The sequence below is a fragment of the Teleopsis dalmanni genome, chromosome 1, assembly GCF_002237135.1.
Source record: "Teleopsis dalmanni isolate 2A chromosome 1, ASM223713v2, whole genome shotgun sequence".
NCBI lineage: Eukaryota > Metazoa > Arthropoda > Insecta > Diptera > Diopsidae > Teleopsis > Teleopsis dalmanni.
Window position 1 is genome coordinate 146,102,878 of NC_051846.1, and position 24,162 is coordinate 146,127,039.

The 24,162-nt window shown below is 29.5% G+C and overlaps 2 protein-coding genes and 1 long non-coding RNA gene across 5 annotated transcripts; 2 read left to right on the forward strand and 1 right to left on the reverse strand.

The window, feature by feature from the left end:
* Positions 1 to 1,677: 1,677 nt before the first annotated feature.
* On the reverse strand, positions 1,678 to 8,072 carry LOC119666394 (odorant receptor 49a-like). Its single transcript, XM_038075672.1, has 5 exons — positions 8,062 to 8,072; positions 2,531 to 3,298; positions 2,216 to 2,420; positions 1,854 to 2,009; positions 1,678 to 1,778 (listed from the first exon to the last, which is right to left on the reverse strand). The coding sequence occupies exons 1-5, from the start codon at positions 8,070 to 8,072 to the stop codon at positions 1,725 to 1,727; spliced, it is 1,194 nt and encodes a 397-aa protein (XP_037931600.1). The 3' UTR covers positions 1,678 to 1,724.
* On the forward strand, positions 3,920 to 5,745 carry LOC119669238. Of its 3 annotated transcripts, none has more exons than XR_005251584.1 (5): positions 3,920 to 3,961; positions 4,026 to 4,409; positions 4,998 to 5,283; positions 5,342 to 5,658; positions 5,717 to 5,745. It is a non-coding gene; the product is annotated as an uncharacterized LOC119669238 (long non-coding RNA). The 3 variants fall into 3 exon arrangements; XR_005251586.1 differs by having other exon boundaries at positions 5,348 to 5,658; XR_005251585.1 differs by lacking the exons at positions 3,920 to 3,961; positions 4,026 to 4,409 and adding an exon at positions 4,846 to 4,935.
* Positions 8,073 to 10,262: 2,190 nt separating the features above from the next.
* Positions 10,263 to 23,763, forward strand: LOC119669237 (rab11 family-interacting protein 1-like). The gene is made up of 6 exons (XM_038079060.1): positions 10,263 to 10,665; positions 18,603 to 18,747; positions 18,806 to 20,586; positions 21,001 to 21,143; positions 21,206 to 21,366; positions 23,453 to 23,763. The coding sequence occupies exons 1-6, from the start codon at positions 10,635 to 10,637 to the stop codon at positions 23,511 to 23,513; spliced, it is 2,322 nt and encodes a 773-aa protein (XP_037934988.1). The 5' UTR covers positions 10,263 to 10,634; the 3' UTR covers positions 23,514 to 23,763.
* The last annotated feature ends 399 nt before the right edge of the window (positions 23,764 to 24,162 follow it).

Here is a 24,162-nt window from a genome sequence, read left to right on the forward strand (position 1 = left end):
GGAGGGAGGGGAGGTCAAGGAGTAGGGAAGGGGAAGTGGATTTCAGATAGGTTGGATTTAAATTGAAGTCAACCTGGGTCCAGATGGAGGAAACTGGTCACTTCAAGGGAATGGTTTCAAAGGTCTACTGGACGGAGGTTTGAGTGTATGGTGAGGCAAGATAACAAATCGGCGACGTCGTGGGGGTTATACCTGCAGTTTGGAAGCACAGCAGAAATAGACGTGTTTATGCATGACAAGTAAGTGTTTAGAACTTGGCTATGTCCTGATGTTTCTTCGTAGATCATCGTATCCAAATCGGGTACGTTGAAGTGAATTTCACTTTTTCCTCGTTAAAAAAAAATAATATAACATAAATTTTTTATAATTAGGAGTCTCTATTGCAATCTATTACATTTTTTTTTGTTTGTAGCATTTGACTGTGTGGTCGCTAGAACCTTATGGCCTAGGTTGGGCTTCAGCAAACCTGCATTTCGTGTGCTTACTGGAGTACTAACGGGGCACTGTGCCATTGCACCTATGCTTCAACGATGGCGAGTTCCAACAAGCGGGTTATGCAGGAGTTGCCAAAATAAATAGGAGTTAGAATCTATCAACCACTTCCTTTGAATGCGGTTATTTTTGTTTTTGAAAATATACTAACTTTTATTTCGAAAGTTTTTTTGTGTATCTCTACACGTGTTTCGGCAAATTCACTTTTGCCTTCATCAGGAGAATTCCTAATATCCTTTGTCTCTGTTCAGGACTTCAGACAAGGCGACTTCAATGTCTCGGGGATCGCTTTTTCACTGGCTTGGAAGAGCTCAACTTCATCTGGAAAACCAAATGGTTTAACAAGCGTTACAAAGGTTACCAACTCGCCTCTCTCGGCCAAATTTTTTAAGTGCATCACAATGGACAATATGTGCCTCCGAGTGGAAGTGCTGACAACTGTCAGCACGCGGCTTCCAAACCTAACCTAACATTTAATAAGCGCGTATCTTTTTTTTTATTTTGGTTACTTATAAATTAAAAAAAATCTAAAATAAAAATTACAATAATTCTTTAACTTACATTTCGACTACTGTTTAGGGTTACAAAAAAATATTCTTTATATATAGAAGGTCAAATGAGTAAGAAACAGCTTTAAAGATATAGAATGCCTTCGGCGTGTTGGGAGAAGAATTTAACACAGCATCTTAAACATCGACCGTATTGAGTCTATAAAAGACAAAACGCCATAAATGTATTGAAAGCTGAACTAGAAAAAAGAAGTATCGCTGCAAACATCGACTAATGTTTGGGAAGAAAGTGAAAAAAGTTCGAAGAAGAGGAAAAGAGTCTGATAAATTAAAACGACGAACAAACGTCGAATTGGGAAGATAGATTGTCTGACTCACTCCAAGTTGTATCGCCGTGAAGATATCGCCGTTAGATTAAATAAAACAAAAATGGTTCATTGATTTGGCAATTTGAAATAAATGGGGAAGTCATAAGATTTAGATGAAGTGGTAGTAGTACCACTTACGTAAAAACCAAAAATGTTGTGGTTCCAGTAGGAAATAATAAAATAATATTTTTATGCAAAATACATTTATTAAATATCAAAATGAAGTAGTTTTCATTCCACTCGATAAAAATATTTTTTAATAAATTATATCAAAATTACAATACATTATATGATATATTACTTTGCGTTTAACTTTGCTCTTCCACTGTAAGCGATCATCAATAATGTTATTATTTCATTTAAGCAAGTGACGTAGAAGAGCAAAGACTCGATAAGTCATACCCATACTCTGGAACAGAAAGATAACATAAATAAATAAATAATAAGTGTTATGAATATATATAACATTAAAGTGGATGATTACAGTTTTAAAAGTGTCCAAACAAATGGATTGGAATCCTTTTGCATATAATTCAGCAGGTTTTTGGGCTCGCATCATGATAATCCATATCATATTGTTGTATGCTTTGGAACCGTTGTACCAGGCATTCTTATATGCTGCCAAGGCTATCTGCTCACTCTGTGTGAAGCACAAATAAAAAATAAAATTATTGGGTATATATCTCGTAAACCAACAGACCAATTCTTCGTTATTGTAAGCAATGTTGTGTGGGAATAGTTTTTAATTATATACTAATTAATGGTTTAAATTACAATATATTCAATGGCATATACACTTTTTATTTATTATATTTTTTTTTTAATTTTTGGGTTAATGAAGCTTACCAAATCTTTCAACTGCTGACCATAGAAACAAACCAAAAAGAACTGAGCTGATACGGTTAACAGGAAACCAATTAAAAAACAAAACTCCAGACTTAAATCTAATGTGATGGATAAATATCCTGCAATTCCACAAAGTACTGTGGTCGTAGATATCAAATTGAATGCCAATGATATACCAAAGATGTCCTTTAGTTGATTAGATATGCTGTAATAGAAAAGTCGGTTATTATATAGCAAATATATAAGTCTCTAAACAATTTAAACTGGAAATACATATATGTTTTAGAAAGGTATCAAATTGTACTTCATATTTACTACAACATAAGTTGATGTTTTTTGATGAGTGACCCCAAGAAAGCACAATCCATTTTTTCGTTATTGCGCTCGGGTTCATATTTCTCCAACATACGACAAATAAACTTCAAATGCATACACACTTGCATGACGTAGCTTATCAACCACAGATCCGTGCCTATATTGGTAACCGTTGTGAAGTGCACATTCAAAGCCTCAATCGCATATATGGGTAAGTACAACGCAGCACTACGAAAATCAAAATCATACTCCATTGGCATTGGTTTAGAGTAATCCAAGCTGGCATTACTAAAACCCAACGTTACTAATTGGTACAAAAATTTGCAGGCAGTCTCAATTATCGGCCCTATTATTACCAAAAAGCAGGAAATATAAAAGATCTGCAGAGTAACGCGTATTATAGGTGAACGATTGTTTTCGTAGACGGCATAAATGTTTTGTTCCTCCTGAGACTTAGGATAGATTTTGGAGAGTATGAAATGTATTTTGCGCATACGTTTGCGATTGATTATAAAGGCCAGAAATTTTATATTGGAGTCAACTGCATATGAGGCAAAAATCGCAATACGTAATGCACTCAAAATTTCCAATGCTCGAGCTTTCTCGAACATATACTTAAACATTATATATTTGCAAAAAAAATGACAGATAACCGCACAGAATATAAATGTATTCATTATATATTTGATCCTCTTAGGTTTTCGGGTTTGAAGAAAATCGTATCCAACCATTTTATAAATAAAATTTGGAGTCCAGAAAAGTTTTTCACTTTCGGCGGTCCGTTTCAGTTGAGATTCCTCTGCCATTTGTTGTGAACTGTTGCGGATTTTCCATCGAACCCACATTTTAACCAAAAACTGAAAGCACAATTTGTGGTTTTTCTAGGAATAATTAATAGTTAAAGTAAAATGTTTTCATTAATTATTCAAGACTCCAATGCAAGATTCTAGTTTTAAAATGTAAGGAAGTCTTTAATTATATTTTATTGCTCAGAACCCACATCGAAATAATTCGACATCCAAAGGCACCAAATTTTTGCCATTCTCAACAATAAACTGATTTCAGTGGTCACCTAATTAATGCCTCCATGCGGTTAAGTATATTTTAGCAATTACGCACCCTTAACATACCGATTCGGAAAGCACTTTCATATTCTTAAGGCTCGCAAGATTTCTAGGACATGAACTCATCGATCTGAAAATGACATCACCATTGTTTGTATGTGTTGGAAGTATGCACCGCCTCCACACTTCTGCCTTGATTGCACTAGAAAATAATTAGCCAATTTATAAATTAAAAGACCAGACAGTTGGCTTAGAATTTTTAAAAAAATTGATATACCAAAACTATTTTTTTTAAGTATTCAGATATTATATATTTTATAATGAAAACGTCTAACTCGAAATTATTTAAGTAAACTATTTTGGAGAGGTGGGTTAGAATTTGCAGGAAACTAAACAAAGTTTCTTAATAAGTTAATTTTTCTATTGTTTAGGCACCTCCAAATCTAATTAAGAGAATAACAAGAAATGAAACCTCGGAAGGTGCAATAACTAAAAACCATGCATTGGTTTCAATGAATCGATGACAACTGGGTTCATAACTCATCTATATTATGATAAGTGTAATGGTGGAGGTACAACTTACAGATAGTCCCATTAATGGAGGAATCAAAAGCAACTTGAATGGACTATAGAAATCACTTCCTAGCAATTATAGGAAGGATCACTTATACAATTCATACCACGATAAAAGTAATAATCCATGTACGAATTCGAATTTAATGCGTGGATTGATCTACCGTGGAATGAAGTATGAATCCATGGACGAATTCGAATTTAATACGTGGATTGATCTACCGTGGAATAAAAATGAGCAGGTTAGTATTTCCATCAGATAATTTTTAATTATATATTTCTTTATGCAATATGAACAAATGTATATAAAAATGTACATAGCGATTTCACAAACAATAAACGAGGCATACATATTTTATGAATATCTTCAATCTTTATGTAAAATGATTAAAATCCATTATGTAGAACATAATTACTCATCATTGATTCTGTTAATCCTAAATTGGTCGCACTTTATTAACTTTCCTAGATTAAATTGACGTCGTTCCAAATACTGTCAGGCTTATGTCTCAAACTACTCCTTTGCTTCAACCAAGTGTTGCTCATTGCTCCCAATAAACTGTTACTAGTACAGATGAACGATTGGAAAGAACAGCACAGTTTTAAGAAACGGTTTAAAATTTTTTAAATTAAAGTTGGCTTAGAATCATTGAAACTTTACATATCAAAATTAAAATTTATAAAAATTTAGAACTAATTTATTTTTTAAGAAGAATATTTATTTGAGACACATCTAACCAAAATTTATTAGTAACCTATTTTGCAGAGGTGGTATATAAATTGCATGAAACCGTACAAGATTTATTAATTAAGTATTTTTCGCTTTTTAGGCATCACCAAGTCTACGGATGAGAAACCATGGAAACATTCGCTATTTCGTGGTAGAAAAAAGCATGGACACGAATTTAAACAGGGTGCTGGGAACAAGATACATTTCCATTTCTTATAACACGTATATGGCAGAAGAACTGAAGCTTTCCCAGACTTAAACATTTGTAGTGGTCAATATTCATAGGTTATTATCATAAGTTGAGTTACCAGTAACCGACCACAGTCAAAAATTAATTTGTCTTGAGGCTTTTATTCGTGGATTGACTCACTGCAAATTGAAATCTGGTGAGTTAGTATTTCGGTAAAAAAAATATTTGAATTCTGTATAATATGCAGTATGCAGTTCTAGAAGCAGTCGAGTCTACGTCCCGCAGCCACTTATAAATATTGACGATCCAGTTCCGGTACTATACCCAAGAAGAGTTAGTAAACAAAAGCTAGATAAGTTCACTTGTCCCTTTTGCAACTATGTGTGCTTAATCGAAAATGGTGACAAACCTCTTTGTGAATGCGAGATAATCTAGACATTTTTTTAAGCCAGATACAAAGATAGGTCTAGATGGTGAAGCTGCTAAACAAGATGCATAGTACCAGTATTGTATGTACAAAATTGAATGTGGAAAACAAATTTGATCGAACAAATCTCAGGTATAGAATCAGGTATAGATATACTAAAAATTATTTCATCCAAACATTTGAACAAAATTTGTTATTACAGGATCGTCCCCACAAACCATGGTGAACCGCTGAAAAAGTGAAGTGTTCTCCTAATTAGAAGTAATTTGGTGCCTCATCCGATAGGAATATTATTAGTTTTTGAAAAAAATAATTAAGTGTAGTTAGTGAGTACGAACAAAGGCTGAAATAAGTGCAGTATCAATCCATTATTTGATTAATTCAACTAAAAAATATAAAATATGGCTATAAAAAACTAAAATGAACTAACAACGAGTACGATATGAATTTTATGGAATGAAACGACAAGATCCAAAGGCGAATATTATGAATTTCTTGAGTATACATCTTATGAAAAATAACAGACGTAGTTTCTTAGGGAACATTGACTCTATTAGAACAAAGTATAATAATTGTATGATTATATGAAATTTTTTAGTATTAATGTATTTAGTATTAGTATTAAGTGTTAGTATTAGTAGTAGTTTAAGGAATTGTTATTAATTATTTAAATATGTAAAATAATTTATTAATAAACACTAGTATATAAGAAAACAGAGCTGAATGAAAGCTTGTATGAGTACGTGTATATATAATCATAACCATATCGTTTATTATAAAGACCCATAAATAACAGTTAATTCATTAATTTGTTTGATAAATGACGATGGATCTAAATATTTATTAATGAAAGTCATTTTGAAACTTGTATGGGAAAGAGAGTCAAAATATCTATGGATCTATTTGGAACTATTTTTGCTCCAATTAAAAAGAAGGTTAACGAGTAAAAAGCAATTTGGAAATTTCAAGGCATGGTAATGTCTTGGATTATGGATTGACTAAACAAGGAAGATATTTTTTTCAATAATAGAACAAATTTTAGAATCTTTTAAAATGAATTGTGTGCTTGTCTTTCGAACTATGTCGAAATAATAATTAATAATAATTTTTATCTCATAAAAATAATTATAGTATATATACTACTTATACTATAGTGTTATATAGTGTATGTATAATATACTTATACTATAGTATATAATGTACTATATGGTATATTAAGTACATACTATGTACTACAGTATGTATTAGTGTCGTAGTATATTCTTACTGAACACATAATACTACAGTATATACTATTGTGTGACACAAATAATATGAAGAATCTCTTTGATATAATAAAGAAACTAACAGGCGAGAGCGTCAAAAGAACTCTCCCTACCAAGTGTCAAGCATCATTGCGAGGGTATCACAAGGGAGAATAGATGGCGTAGAGGATGAGTAAAAGATGATTGATGGTAAATGATTAGAATTAAAATGGAAGCAGAATCGATATTCCGCTAACTTATCATTTCATAAGATGATGAAGTCATAAATGTTGAAGTTTGCTCAAATACCAAGTTTACACATAATGAGTAACTCTCTAGAATTACATTCTACCATCACATAATTAAACACATATCAGTTTTTATTTCCTGAGATTGTGGACATTCTTCCTAGGAAAGTTAGTCGAAGCCCTATTGATCCAACTCAAAGAAGATATTACTTTAGTATGCATAATTAGAGGCCCCTGGTTTATTGCTAAGATAGTTGAAGATGTGCGACATAAACGTTGTATTCCGTTACGACTATAAAATTGATTATAATATATCTTTTTATTTTTCAATGAACTAAATTGACTAGGTACAAATATCCTAAAGCATTAATGGTTTTATTGAAAATATACCACACACATTCCATTATATTCTTAACGCAAGCAACTTTTATACGTTACTTCTGGTATAAAATATTTAGTTTTTTATCAATACTTCTTAATAAATTAATTTTTTTATTTATTTATTTATTATGAATAAAACATCAATTGTAAATACTAGTACGTGCGCTTTCTGAAGCAGATGACCAAGCAAAACAGACACTATCGACTCACTATAAAATACCTAGAAAAGCTGTTTTTAATTAATTGATTATTAAAATAATAAAAACATTGCGTATGCAAAACAAATATGTTTACATTTGATTTCTCATATCTTCGGTAACACCTGGAAATATAATAATTTTTTGATTATCAATGCATATTTCACGCCAATAATATAATTGCTCTTGAAGAATAAATAATACTGAATTATTAAATTTATTGCCGAAGTTCATTAATTTATACTTTTAAATGGTTTTTTTTATATTATTATAATTTTTGGTGTATTTTATATGAAATCACACGCACAGATACACATAGTTTATGTTAATGTAAACGATTACTATTTAATGTAAGTGTAGTGTTTACACTATCATAATTAACTCTACAAATTGTGGTATGGATTTAAACAAAATCCATAAAGATATGTGCTAATACTTTTTAATAACTGCAAACGGAATAACACTGTTCAGACTTACACAAAATCCATGTTAATAGTTTTTAATAACTGCAAATGTGATAACCCTGTTCAGACACAGCTTCATTTAGCAAAAAGTTCTTATGTTTTCTTTATTAACGCTAAAGGAGGTTTTATTGAAAAAAAGTTTCATAATATCAATAATATTAGATCTAAGTTAAAGTAACTAATAATTCAGTCATTATATATAAATAATTTGTTTTAATTATATATGAACTCAAATATATGAACTTATGTTTTCCGCACTAGGTTCAGTACTATTAGTGACAAATATCCATTATTTGTTTGGGACGTTCATTTTCATAAATTGACTTCAGTTTATTACTTGTGTATTGTTAAGATCACTGTTTTGATTTTAAAAGTGGTCGAAAATATACTTTCTGTTAACCTAGGTGATCGAAACTTGCTCTGAAATGGCTCAACGTCTACAATTCACCACTCGCAAAGTTTGTAATTCAAATTTTGTTGAGCTTATCAATGCTATATAGAACCATCTTCATTAAATTTGATGGAATGCTAAATTTTCTTTTATATACCAACAGATGCGTCACAAATCTTTCTCTTAAAATATCTTAATAAATAGCATATATCTAGACGATACATATGTGAACATCTTATGATTTCGTTAATTTATAGACGTTTATGAAGTTTTTTTACTTCGCCTGAATATATGTGAAAATATAATATATTTTATAGATCAACTAAGCAAACATTGATTTTCTTAACTATATATTTATTATATAATCTATATACAAATCTATTGTGTTATATTATAAATTTTTGCGTAGTCAAATTTATAAATCTATATACAATTTAATTCATTCGAATATAAAATTTGTGTAAAAAATCAAAAAAAGAAATGGATTCAATCAATGTACAACAAATTAAAAATGGTAATTTTATATATTAATATATTTATTTATTGTGTAATTTGTAGAGTTACATATTCTAAAGTAAAGTTTTCTTTGCAATATAATATAACGATCTAAAGCTTGGTTCATAGTAACATATATTAGCAACGAAGTTCGGTTAAAAAACAATAAGTCTCTTGCTAAACTCTCTAATCTAACGAGTCTAACGTAAGACTTGTGAATTGTGTAAAAATAATTACAAAAAGCACTTATTACATATTGGAATATTAGGCTTCAAGAACTGCGGGTCTATGTCATAGTGTCACACATCGAGTTCAACGACCAAGTGCCGTCAAACATTCCCTAAAGGGATTACAACAACATATCTCCGCGGGTGACAACAACAGAAAACAACTTCAAAGCGCTTCTTTTTTTTCACATATCGTATAACTATTAAAATAGTCTATATAAATGCTGTAATATATGTATATATATTTTTTTTTTTTAATAACTTATGTGATTTTAGTTACTTTAATTTTTCTTTTGCTAATAATGTGACTTTTATTAATTTAAGTTCTTAGATTTAACTTATACAATATAGGCCGTGTGCAAGTTCGAGTAAATTGAGGAAAATAGTAAATTATGTCGGTATGGCAGCGAATGTTGGTATTTACCTGAATTTCGAGTAGGGTAAATTTAATAAAAATTTAGTAAATTAGTTGCTACCATTGTGAAAATTTTATAAGATGTTTAATAAATTAATAAATAAATTGGAAAACTTTTAACCAACCATATTATAATATATATAATGGACGTGTGCGAGTTAGGCTAAGTGGATGCTAAACCAAATGGGACTTTTCTTGGGATTTTTTGCACTGCACACATTTAGCCATTTATCAACATATCGACACATCAGTATATTATCGGCACAACTTAGAATTTCCCTTATTTAGAACGCAACTTAGCCTAACTTGCACACGACCAATATATTTGAGATACACCTTATAAATAGCGCCACTTATGGAAAAATTGAGAGCAGTTTGAATAAGACCCTCTGTTTTATAACCACGGGATCATTTCGTAGCAATTATAAGAAGCAACACATATAAGATGTGTGATAAATAAGTGCAATAAATAAATAATTAAATATTTACCTAAGTGCAGTGCAAAAAATTCCTAGAACATTTTATTTTACTTTACCTCAATATTTAAAATTACCGCCATGACTTTACAATTTCATTCCAACAACAATATTCCATACATTTATTATCCGCACCGCTTTACAACACTATTTGTTATCGATATGTTTTTACACATTTCTCTTTGTTGCAAAAATTACACTTTTCAGTTGTGTTGTTGTTCTTCGTGCGGTTGGTTGGTTTTGTAAATTGTTATGTGTTAAGTTATTTTTATTCCTTTTTAACGTAAAGTAATTTATAACTTTGCAAAAATTATGACGCATCTTATTAGTTATTTAAGTGTATAATTGTGTCGTGTTTTTAACAACTGAGATTAATTGTTTTTGAAATAACATTAGAAATTTAACATTACAATTAATATTGTGGTGTTTATGTATAATTATAGTGTGATTAAAAATTGTTAATGTAATCAAGTAAAAATTTCAAAAGGTTTAATACCAAAAACAAAAAAAGAAAGAGAAAATCGTTTTCGTTTATATTGAAACATACTGGCAAGCAAACAAATACGTTTTTAATAGGGAAATATGTGGAGTCCCACTCATATTCAAGTCACTGGTGAGTAAAGAAAGTTAAAAATATTTTTATAATCCAATTTTGTTTTGCTGCTACGTTTCTTCTTATTAGTAATGCATTTATATTGACATCATGCCTTCGCTTACCACTTTTTGTTACATACATATAAATATTTTTCTAGTTTCCGCTAAGTCTCCCGTTATTTTAGTAATTCCAACAACAGCACAACCCAAAAACATAATTGCTTTTGTTTTTTTTTCTTCCAATTTTTGTTTTTTTTTCCCAATTTTTATTTTCTTTTTTTTGTGATGCACGTTTATTGCTCATGAAAAGTAATTATTTGTATTGTCCACAGCTTTGTCATTGAGGTTGTTGTTTTTTTTTGTTAATGATTATACTTGTACTTGCCTAATTTTTTAAATGATTTGCAATTGTGTAGCAGTTAGTTAAAAATTAAATTAAAAAAAATTGTAATGAACAATTTTTAGCGAATCTTTTGTAGCGCAAAATTCATTCGATTTTAGTCATTATTTACCAAGTGATGACATACTGCAGCCGTTTTGTGTGCACGCCATATTTGCTGTTAAAGTGGTAAGTTGAGGGGAGCAACGGGCGCACAGCCTACACTCACCTACAACGTAACAAATCCACCACAACAGAAATCAAGTGATTTGCTTCGGCTCTTCAAAGCAAATAAACATTTCTGCGTAAATGTTTTTAGCAGCGTAAAAGTATAATTTGTATTGGTTATAAATATTTTTATTATTTACTCAAATATCAATTAAACACATTAAATAAATATTTATCTAATTTCGATAGAAAAAAAAAAAAACAAACAAAAATTAGAAAAACATTGTGCAAACGTTTATGCCTAACCTGTTGCTTTGTACTTTTAGAAGGTGGTAAACCTTATAAAAAAAATGAATAATAAAATTCGATTATTTGTATAAATTTATTTTAATTTAATTTTTCTAACTCAATTGTTGTTATTCCAAATGCATACTTTCTCTTTTGATAATCTATCTCTATCTATCTATGTTAAATTGAGTTGTGAGGAGCTGACATTTCGAAATGTAGCACAGCGACGGCGACAGCGCTGCCAACTTAACGTTACGTGTTGAGAAAGAATGCTTATTGATTTGCATGTGATCGCCTCTATGTCTGTCTGTTTGACTGTCTGTTTGTGTGTCTTTGCTTCTCTGTTTTTCTTTCCGCATATGCATTCGGTGTAATCCAAGAATAGCGGTCAATTGCTGCTGCAGATAGGCGATTGCATGAAAACAGCTGTAACGTGATACAGTTACAATGTACAGGTTGGTACGCTTGTGAAGTAATAAAAACGCAATCCAAAAGTATGCGGTGCGGCGTGATTAGCATATCAGTAAAAGACACCGGAGAAGGCATAATTGCCGATTGCCTGCCTGCCTATCTGTCCGCTCTCAGACCAAACCAATTCCATTCCATTCACCGTGTTCCAAATGTGAACATCAGCATCTAAAAAATTTGTTTATAAAGAAATTTATATATTCAAATATCAACCTTATTATATTCAACGCATCTCTCTTTGTTATAGTTCTGATTTATAGGTTAATAACGTCTATAAATTATTTCCAATATTTGAAAATTTCTATCATAAAAAACTCATTAAATACTTTTAATACTTTAAAAATCAATACTTTAAATACAGTCAAACTTCCATAACTTGAAGTGCCATTTTGCAAAGAAAGAGTTCCAATTATGGAGACTTCAAATTACAAAATTTTTTTTTAATTGTATGTAATTTGCTCTCTAAACCCTGTTGCACTCTATTTAATTCGAGTTATAGAAAGTCCGACTTATGGAAGTTTTATTGTACTTCAATACCTTAAAATACAGTAGAGTCAAATATTTTGGACTCTAAGCGATGATGACAAAAAGTATGTCATATCTGAGTTTCTAGTGATATTATAGACCAGGGCTGTCCAGGCTGGATGCGATCGCGGGCCAATACAAATCACTGTACATATTGGAGGGCCGTAGAAACATACACATAAGAACATTAGTTGCGGGCCGCATGTGGATCACGGGCCGGTCTTTGGACAGCCCTGTCATAGACAATGCCTTAGGAAAGACAGATTCGGAACATCTGATAAACCTGGGCATATGCTGAACATTATTCAAACTATAGTTCAAATTATGCTGTTATTGTTCTCATTGTTACATTTTTAAAATTAAATAAAATAAATCAAATATCCCTAACAATGGCAAAAATGAGCAAAATTAGACAAAGCAAATGATTAATTAATAAAATAAAAAATAAAAAAAAAACAAAAAAATGTAATTGAAATCTTCTTTTATAAAACAGTTGAATAAAAGATACGAATACTTAATAATGTCTCTTATAATTCATGTTAGTTCCTCATAGATAGGTAAAAATCGTGCAATTTTATTGAACTCACTGTAAGGATAGTTCAGTTAGGAAATCATGTTAGAATATTAACTTCGAAAACTTGTTTCAACGATATGCAGACATTTGAATAAATAGGAAAAATTCGAACAATCTTATTGATATCTTGACTTTAAGATATTTTAGACAGATCCCTTATATATATGTAAAAATCTACCGATCTTTTTGAGTGCGTTCTAAGGGTATTAGCCTTATAATGTGATTTCTGGTAAATCAACATCGGTTAGGAAATCATGTTAAATGTTTCTATTACATTTAATAACTTTTTAAAACTCTTATCTCAATGATATGCAGACATCTGTATGCAAGTAAGTTCCTTTTAAAGAGATAAAAATCTAGCGAAATTATTTGATTGTATCCTAAGGATATTAGTCCTGTGCTAGAATTTCTGGTAAATCAACATAGATTAGGAATATCTATGATTCTTATCGGTCCGATATGCAAACATCTGTACGCAAGTTAGCTTCTCTCCAATAGTTAAAAATCAAGTGATCTTATTTGACTACACCCTAAGGATATTGGGCTTCTAATAGAATTTGTGCTATGTCTTTGCCTAAAAACAATACTAATTCATATATATTAATATTATAATGCCACTTCTAGAACTGTATAATATGATCTCCAAGATTAGAATATTCTATATATAATATTAATATGTATTTCTCGAGTGGTATCAAAAAATTAAAGTCCTCTGTATGCCAGTTATGTTGGCGACATTAATGTTGGTCAACAAGCTGGTTTCTTCGATAACTAAATTAGAGAACAACAGCAAAATATCCTACAAGTCCGTTTTTCTTTGGTAGTTACTCCAAATATATTTATTTATTTATTCATAAATAGATAAAAATCCAGGGATCTTATTGATAGCGTAAGAATATTTTAGTATCGGTTAAAAAATTGTATTGGAATGTGGTATTAGTCTTGTACTGAGTGTCCTGGTAAGCCAATATCGGTTAGGAAATCATGATATAATGTTCAATAATATCTTCAATGACACATCTCAAGTGTAAGAGGAAGAAACTGTTCTACAATTGATATCTTGTTTTTGCTGAGTATTATTTAATTGCTTTTAATTTAATTTACTTTTTATATGATTTTAGTTAGCTACAATATATCTCCACTTAAGGAGTATTTTATGGTTTACAAATGACTTGAACTGGTGTTAAACCCAATAATACTATTCGTATAATACAATAAATTTTATAGTCATCCTCTTATACTAGGTGTGTATCAGTTAAATGCAATTAAGAACAATCGAAGAAAAAACAGAAATAGTATGAAAAAATCCATAAAATTTTTTTTATGTTATACAGTAGTTCAACAATACAATAAATATAATTCAATTTAATTCTGAATTTGTTTTTATAGCTTAGAAGATTTGTAAATTACATGGTCTTGAGGTTGAACTTTTTGAAAAGTTGTTAGTCATTCATACAAATGACTAACCTCAATGTGTGTTGAAGACAACCGCTATAGATTATAAACATAATGTGTAATTATGTTGATAATGTAAAATATAGAATATTTCATTGAGGCAAATTTAGTAAAACTTCAAAGGAATCATTGCTTAAAATCATTGCTTCCAAAGAAGACAATTTCCAAAGAAAGAATGACTGCTGTTCACCTTTATTCTTTCAGCATTGAACTAAATTAGATCTTTTTAAAGCTTCAATTCTTAGAGCTCGGTTTCACATGGAATGAGAACCCATGCCTTAAAGATTTGTAGTGTTAAAATACCGTCTACGTGTCAAGTGAGCTTTATTTACTGAATTGTGTAAGGTCCTCTGTGTAAATAATATAAGTACGATCACTATACTTCGAATTTTTAATACTAAACTAAAATCTATGCTACTATATATTTAAGAAACATAATTTGTTGCAGAAGAATTTAAGGCGAAATTAAAGTCTTTTGTTAATGGATGTCTTAAAAACATTATGAGAATATGGTGATAAGCGACTATAAGTAATAAAAATCTTTATATATGGGGGTAAAATTGTCTTCAAGATGAGCAATATTATATACATTATATTAATATATTAAGTATTTTTTCAAAGCAGTACTGAAAAGCTATGTTGCCTCGAGCACCAGTTATCTCCCGGTGCTGTTTTGAGCACTAAGTTGGTATCTTTGATAACTAAAGCATAATAACAACATTCTACAATGAAAAAAAATTTATTTCTAAAATTTAATAAACAAATCCATGAAATTTTTACTACTTATTTCTTATACTAACAGATTATTTCCTCTTCTTAAAACACTGTTTTCGTTCCTAGTTTAACATTCTTCCTGTCTAATTTTTTTGTTAGCTAGTTTTATTTATTTCAGCTTCTAAATGAGTAATTAATTTTGGCTGAAATATTTTGTTCAGATAAACATTATTTTTTTGTTTTGATAAGATAGGTTTAATTTCTTACACATTTTATTTTCATGAGTATAATATATAATATTACATATTTTGCAAGAATATTGTGGTCTCAGTTAAGACTTGATTTCAAAATGACTCATTATGGTTGTATAGTGATGACTCCATATAAAATCTTTCTATGCTGAATTTTTTTTAGTTTTTGTAAAAAAAACTATTCAGAAATAACCTTGTATGAGGTCTTTTCTTTTTTAGAACAAAGAAAAAAGTTCTAAAATAAGAAAGTTAAGATTTGAATTTATTTACCATTTGTTTTCTACTTTTATATTTCATTTTGTAAAATTTTCTGCAAGTTTCTTCATATAAGCGAAGGCAAGATATCTATAAAAATATTTTATAAATAGAAGTAGTAATCATTGAAATAATGTTTAATCTTCATGACTTTAGGTTATGATTAATTTTGGTTTGGATTATGTTATAATTTTTAAAAAATCTTTCAATCAAGCATAAATCAAGCGTAAATTTAGCCAAAATATTAGTAGTTTTAACACACTACAATGGTGTTCCAGTATAATGAATCTATGTAGAATGATGGTTTCATATAACATAACCTTTTCTCAATTCTATTGATGATGAAAACTCTAGTACCTTAATAAGAGATCTAAGAAAAATTCCTAAAAAATTTCAATCCTCATCATCTTCCATTTTTTCAACATTATTAGATATAACTTCTATACAGTTTAGAACGTAGATCCACTTTCTAAAGCAGTTTTCAAATGTTTTTTTGGTTTCCAGGATTTATGTTTTTATGTTTAGATTTCAAAATAACCTGGACTAAAATAGCTCCTCTTTATAGTTGAAGACCCTTCCTCTCAAGTTTTTTTTATTTTTTGTTTAAAACGTGGGGTTAGCTCCAAAAAATATGGTGGTGAACGATTTTCTTGAATCCCTGATGTTGTTAGTACAAAATGACAAACCTAATCTCTTCCATAGTGGTGGAACGTGCATTGAGTTTTTGTCATCAAGTTTGCCTTTTTTGTTTCCATTTTGACTGTTTGCATCCCGATTTAATTTTCACACTGTAATTAAAATATCGCATAGTGTGCCATGTCAGCTGGCAATTTTTTTTTTGCTAAAAATTTATATCGCGTTGCTCTATTAGTCCGTTATGTTTCTAATGTTTATAGAGAACCCCACGTTTTTTTTAAATAGAAACAGACAAACACAAAAAACAAAACATGAAGGAATTTAGAACAATATATGTGTAGATATAGTCTCTCAAGCCAGCTAGCTATCTGGTGACTATCTGAATACAAAATAGAATTTATAATTTGTGTGAAGGTAGCAAATAAATAAGATTCATCACAGGTCATCACTTAACATAAGTTGAGATTGCAGTACCATATTAAATTTAGTTATCCAGGCTTATAGAAGAACATTATCTTAGCTTAGTAGCTGTTATCAATGTGTATGAGAGTGGATTTAATGTAAAGATGTTATTATGTGCACACTTGAGAGCCAAGTGCTTTGGGAAGAAAGCTATCTCACTGATACATTTCTTTCATTCCGACACAGTATTTGTAATTTTAAAAAGCTAAGTGATCTGAACGTCTAATGAAAATTGGTTTCAAAAATATTTTGTTTATAAAAATGGAAAAAAAGAGGGAGGGTTGCATTTAAAATTCTGAAAGTTTTTGTAGTTTGGTAGAAACTAGTAGTAATTACAACAAACTTTTTGTTAAATTATTCAAGAAGTTCTTCGTTTTTATTCATACATAAACGAATTTAATTTTCTTGTGCTTAACCGAAAGAGATATGCCAGTGTGAACACCACTTTTTGTTCAAAATATGTAAACATGTTTTATGCTTCGATGTGAACGGCATTTTACCGTTTAACTCATTTTGCTATTGTTATTGTTTTATTGTTAAGGCTGATATATATATGTTAAAAAATTAAAATGTTATATATATTTTTTCTTTTTGTTTAAATTGTATATTTTTTTATAAAAATAAGAGTAAGGATTTGTAAAGGATAATTTTGCCTTTATTTATTTAAATAATTAATTTTGAATGCGTTTTTAGTTGTACATTTTTTTTTGGGTAGACTTTTGGATATTTCCAGTTATTAAACTAAATGATAATAATGCTGGGATTTTTTTTTATGAAACTTTATAATCAATTAATTTTTTAATAAAAAAATAGCTTCGTTGTAAATTTTATTCTAATAAATATATTAACAAATAAAAAATTTGTTTACTGCAGTATTTCATATTTCTTAGAAGAATATAGTTGATATTATTAGTGAAACTAGAAAACAAATATATGTAATCTTAAATCAATTCAAGCGATTAAAGATGCTTTCATATAAATACTGGAATATTTCCAATTTAAATATTTTTCTACAACCATAAAGAAATCTTTACTATCAGTAGAAAATATGTACGTATATATGTACATATGTTTACCTATTAGTTATTGTTTCACAATCGCATTGTAAATATATTTTATTTAAATAATTTAAATCAATTGATTTAAAATGCAGTTTAACCTATTTTATAAAGTTCAATATATGATATATTGTATAAATAATAATAAAAAAATTTGTTAATTCAAGCATGAATTGAATTGAATAATGACGCACAACTGCAAAATATCAAAACCGTAAACTATAAGTGAACTATATATTATAAGGCATCATTTTTAGTCTATCTTATCGTTTTGCTTAGAAGATAAAAAAGCAAATGATATTTTTAAACACCTCAAAACAAAGGAGAAGTCTAAATATTTTATTGCAATGATAATTTCAATTGAGTTAGAAATAATTTGCCACATAAATTCCTAACTATCATTTAGAATTATTTGCATAACTCTGACCTCTCATCTCATTGCCTCTTTAAGCTCTAACCTTTATTTCGTCATTTATTTAAAAATATTTAGGTAAAGTTTTCTCGATAAACATACTCGACTCAGCTTTGTTTTAAGTTATATTACTTACTTAACTTTCAAGTTTAATTTTAAATTTTTATATCTTTTTTAGTTTAGTGGTTGTGTTTATTATACCTGCTTACGAGCAACTTTAACTGAAAGATTCTTCTGCGGCAATTCTTTTTTAATTTATTATTTTATTGCATTGTTATTAAGTGCTGAACATTTTTGATTGCTTCTTTCAGTGGTAAAAGCGAAAGGTCTATTGACCAAAGGTAAAAATGGCACAAACAACTGCTTCGTCACCATTGGCCTGGGCAAAGAAAAATACCAAACATCGGTTAAAGATAAATCTGAACAAAACGTGAGCTGGAATGAAGAATGTGAATTGTAAGTAGAGAATGATAAATGTATTATCTTTTAAATTAGCATCTTATTAATTTTTTAGAAAAATTCCCGATAAAGGAAATCGTGCTGAATTAGTACTAATATGCTTACATCGAAATAATATTGGCATCGATGAGTTTCTTGGGCAGGTAGCATTGCCACTTAATGAAATGGACGTATATGATCGTCCACGTTCTAAATGGTTTAAACTTGAGAGCAAACCTGGTAAAGAGAAAAAGAACAAAGACCGTGGCGAATTGGAAGTGCGTATTTCTTTCATTGTTAAGTCGGGTTCTCTAACTGACATAAGTAAAAAAGATAAACACAAATCTTCGATTGGTCAGTTAGCCTCATCTGTGGGTGGTAGCTTATTATCGATTGGTACCATAGAAAAACGTAAAGGTATTAAGAAATTTGCAAAATCGTTGGGCTCTAAAATGCATTTGAATAAAAAGAAAAATAAAGACGGTGATGACTTGTCTTATAGTGGTTCATTTGCCAGCATTGGTACGCCAAATAGTCATCGGTACGGTCAAACAGCTGGAGAAGCGGATCCCGGTGTAATTAGTGAAGATGAAGATGAATTTGTATTTGATAATTTGTCACATAAAAGCTCTGGTAGCTCGCTAAATATACGTTCTGGTCTACAAGCGCCAAATCAAAATTTTGCACCACACACGCCTTCTCCATTGTTAGGAAATAGTGGAAAAGCTGTAGGTAAGCAGTTATCAAACTATAGTTTAGAGGAGGATAACACTTCACATAACAATTTGGAGAATTTTGAAACTAATATTAGTGACCGCGCAAATACACTGCCGGCTCCCTCAAAACCACCTCGCACGCCACTTCAAGCTGAAACACCAATGCAAACTCCACCTAAAGTTGAAAAAAAAGATGATAATTTAAATGAGTGGGAATCAAAACTTTACGGCAAGCATTTAGATATTGGTAGTAGCGATTCACTTAAGAGACGTTCATGGGAATTAGCACGTGTGCCATTACCAAAGTCAAATGAAAGTACCGAGGAAAATGTTAAGGAAACTACTATAAAAGAAAATAATGCAAATGTCGTTAAACAAGATAGAAAACAAAGTATATCGTCAACATCGTCCTCATCTTCTTCTGATTCAGAACACGAAGAAATACCAATAAAAGAAGAAAAAGTAATAACAGAAAATAAAGTCGAAATAAAAGATAATGTAAGAGATTTGAAACAACTTAAGCTGGAAACTTCTCCTGTAATGGCTAACATCAGTTTATCTTCTCCTGATGAACCAAAGAAGAACTTCCATGATTTAAATTCTTCTTTTGCTAAATATGAACATCAAAATAGTCGTAAAGTGTTCGATACTATTTCTGATAATAAATTGACATCACAAGATCTTATCAACTCAGAATCGCTTAATTCTAAACTCGTACCACAGGCTTTGCCTAGAAACTCTGTGAAAATAACTACAGAATTGTCTCAACCTGAAGAGAACTTAAATAATAAAAATGTGGATATTCAAAATAATATTAACACAATAAAATCAGCGGAGATAGTAAAGCAGGCTGTGGAAAAAGAAAAGGAAAAGGAGACTAACAATGATCAAAACATTCATTTAAATGGCAAAAAAGAAGAGGAAAATCTACCACAACAACGTGATGTGCAACAGCAGGAGATTACACGTCGTGAAGCTAAGCGCCGTGAAGAAGACCAGAGGATACTTAATTTCGTTAAACGTTCCACATCTGTTGAAGCGGAAGATTCTGGCATGTTTGAAAAGTCTCCGAAGGAGCAAATCGACACAGATAAAGCAAAAGAAAAACGTATCAGTAAATTTAAATACTACAATAAGCGAGGTGAGCATGTGTGACTTGAGGGAGCGTGTGCAGTTGATGTAGTTAAGGCGAAGACGTACCACTGGCGAATGCAAAAGAAATAACACAAATTAAAATCCATTAATAATATTATTTAATATTATTTGAAAAGAAATTTAGCAAATTATATGAGAAAAAATATTAAATAATATTGAATTAATTGCATGCAATCATTGTATATGTACACCATTATTGAATTATAAAAAAAAACGCCAGTGGAATGTAGCGTTTTTGCACTAACTTTCATCAAAATCACACACACTTTTTCATGTAAACATAGATATATATGTACTTTCAGCACATACATAAATATTTCTTTTTATTGCTTTAATTTTAGGTGTTGTACAATATTTTTTAATTAATTGAATTTAATGTATATTTAATACTTGTATATAGATAAATCTGATGATAATAATATATCTGTCAAACCCTCTAATGAACGCATTATTATTGGACATGAGAAATCGGCAACACATGCTGAGCGACGTTCAGAAATGACAGCTGCCTTGTCCAAAAAATATGAAGGCAAATCCAGAGAGGTTTGAATATATTTTATTGTTTAATTAAGTGAAATAATTATTTTTTAATTAAATTATTGTAGGAACTAATGCTTATTGCAAATGGCATGGAAAATGAAGCTTTAACACAACGTCAACGAGTGAAGGAACTTGAAGATTACTTAGATAATTTGTTGTTACGTGTAATGGAAACACATCCCAAAATACTCCAAAATCCCTATTCACAAACCACACCAACCAAAAGGTAACAATTTCTTCAGATACTAAGTGTTAGTATAAATGCATGCATTTATAGCGTGTTTGTTATAATGTTGTATTTTGTTGCTTTTATTAGTAGTTGTTTTTGCAAGTCATTGTTTAAGTTTTTTACTGATAATATAACGTTTTTATTATATCGAGAGATTACAAATAATTAATAGTTATTTCAATAATTTTAATTGGATAATAAGAGTATATTATATTAATATAAAATAAATATTGATATCGACTTCAGTTGTTTATAAGCATTGGATTTTTTTCTGGGCTTTAGATTACTTTTTTCTTATTTAAAAATATCAAAATAAATAAAGCAAATATTTAAGTTTTCAATTGTAAATAAAATTAAAATCGTTTATTTCAACAAATATTTTGTTCCTATAGAATTACTTATAACAATAAAGATGAACCAAAATATAGTTTAGTATAGTTCAGTTTCTGATACTTACAAAGTTCACATAGTTTTCTAACGTGATTACCTGTCGGTAAGGCTCAATACTTCGGTGCTCTTAAGACACGTAACAGTATCAACGCCTTCATTAAAAGCCCCGCATTAAATTGTAAGGAATTCTGCCGGTACCAATTGAATACATTTATATGAGTTTCCTTCCTGGGAGATTGACCTTACAACTCTCCTGTTCTTTGAGGTATAGACCCTCATTGGAAAACGTAATTCCACATCAAATGAAAGTAAAAAATAAAGTTATTTTACTCGTGTAGTCCAAAGTTAAACTTATAGTTAGAATGGGAGTATCGTCACCACAATACTCCAACCTCTGTTTGTCATGATACCCGAATATGTGGGTCCTAATCTCTGTAATACCAAACTTACACCTCCGTTCAGGTTTGGCAAGTGAAACTCATTTAATAGTATTTAGTTCAAAAATTAATTTTATAAAAATTAGAAAATTTTTGGATATGAAAATTTCTTCATTTTACTTCATTCCCACGGTTCTATTTGAAACAGATTACTTGGTGTGACGTGTGGGAAAAAATAATTTTTAATTTAAAATTAAATTAAGAGATTAAACAAATGTTCTTTTCGTCTCGTCTCACCATAACTGACTCTAGAAATCTTTAAACATGTTTGCAAAATGCTAACGTTCTAGAATAATTATGCAGAAATGCTTTCCTCACACAATACTGCTGAAATTTAAAAACAATGGTTTACAGTAATTACGTGAATTTATATAGTTATTTATATAGTTATTATTTAATTAATGGTTAATTAAATAAAAGCAATGTAAGTCTAATGTTTATTAATGAACGAATAACAGATATAGTCGAAATTCTAAATTTGAATAACACACATTAAGCGTACTTTAGTTTTATATTTTGAGGCGTTAGACCAATTCAAATGTGTCACGTTTCAACTTCTGACATTTGTAGTCTTAAAATATGTATACTATTTATATAGTATATACTATTTGTATACTATTTAGACAATTAAGCCAATAGATCTAGAGACCACCGATGATGGATATTTGGTCACATTTGAAACAACTGTATGTTAAACCAAATGATCAAAAATTAAAAGAATTTAAATTATCAAAAATTAAAAGAATACAAATGATCAAAAGCTAAAATTTTTTTTGGATTTTTAGACCATTTCAATAAATGCTTTCTTTATTTTAATATTGATACAAAATTAATAAATAAAAAACCAGATCCAGGCAAAAAACAACTTCAATGAGCGAGGTGATATTCAAATGATCAAAAATCAAAAGAATTCAAATGATCAAAAATCAAAAGAATTCAAATGATCAAAAATTAAAATTTTTTTTTTGGTTTTTTAGATCATTTCAATAATTGCTTTCTTTATTTTAATAATGATACAAAATTAATAAATAAATAAAAAAGCAGATCCAGGCAAAAAACAACTTCAATAAGCGAGGTGATATTAATATGAAATCATATATATGAAAAAATTGTTGTTAAATTAAATGTATAGCGCACAATTCTGAAACGTCTAAACGTACTAAATTATAAATATAAAGTATAGTATTTATTAGAATTTATGTCAATTGTTAAACATTATTTTGATTTATTAAAAAAAAATGTATTTTAAAACTTAGGAAAAAATGGGCCATGCAGAGCATTACTCCAGCATGGAATGTTGGATCGTCTAAAAGCTAAAAAGAAGAAATTTCGCGTCTAAATTAAAAACTTGTTAAAATTTTTAAATGTAGCATGTCTAAATTCTTTACTAAATTATGGCCTGCAACCAATACATGAGTCATAGACTACTATTTGAGACTTGGATTAACATGAGGTGTTGTAAAGCCTTCCATTTGTGTCACCAAATCTACAATAAAGCATGTGACAGGATCTACTATTTAAATAATATATACACATTTTTTATTCTTTTGAGTATTATATTTTTCACATTTTAACTTAAGATAATAAAATATTTTATGTTCCATAATAAAGATTTTTAAATACTAAAATTAATTTCTTTAAAATTTTTATTTGTATTTTTCTCCATTAATATTGATATTACCCATATATTGAGAACTGGCAGATACAGTTCTCACGCTTATATTTCAGTCAGTAGTGCTAGATGAGTAAGCTCTAGAATCTCAACTAGAAATTGTATTTTAATCAAAAATCATACGAGTTGTTCTCACAGATTTCTATTTGAATGCAATGAATATGATATAATTATGCAAATCAAAACGTTGTTTTGCTTATATTGAATGTATTAAAGTATATATTGAAGTGTGTATATATTTTAGTTTGCTTAGTTGAGAACTTATAAGGTTTTTAATTTATTTATAATTTGAAT

What these genes read in the sequence shown, in the direction of transcription:
- LOC119666394 (XM_038075672.1), bottom strand. An exon ending in GTCAGCAGTTGAAAGATTTG is followed by an intron (nt 2,010 to 2,215) that starts GTAAGCTTCATT and finishes TGCTTCACACAG; the next exon opens with AGTGAGCAGATAGCCTTGGC. An exon ending in GTTTGGACACTTTTAAAACT is followed by an intron (nt 1,779 to 1,853) that starts GTAATCATCCAC and finishes TTTCTGTTCCAG; the next exon opens with AGTATGGGTATGACTTATCG.
- LOC119669237 (XM_038079060.1), top strand. Translation starts at nt 10,635, where the DNA reads ATGTGGAGTCCCACTCATATTCAAGTCACTG. An exon ending in TGGAATGAAGAATGTGAATT is followed by an intron (nt 18,748 to 18,805) that starts GTAAGTAGAGAA and finishes TTAATTTTTTAG; the next exon opens with AAAAATTCCCGATAAAGGAA. An exon ending in CAAACCACACCAACCAAAAG is followed by an intron (nt 21,367 to 23,452) that starts GTAACAATTTCT and finishes TTTAAAACTTAG; the next exon opens with GAAAAAATGGGCCATGCAGA.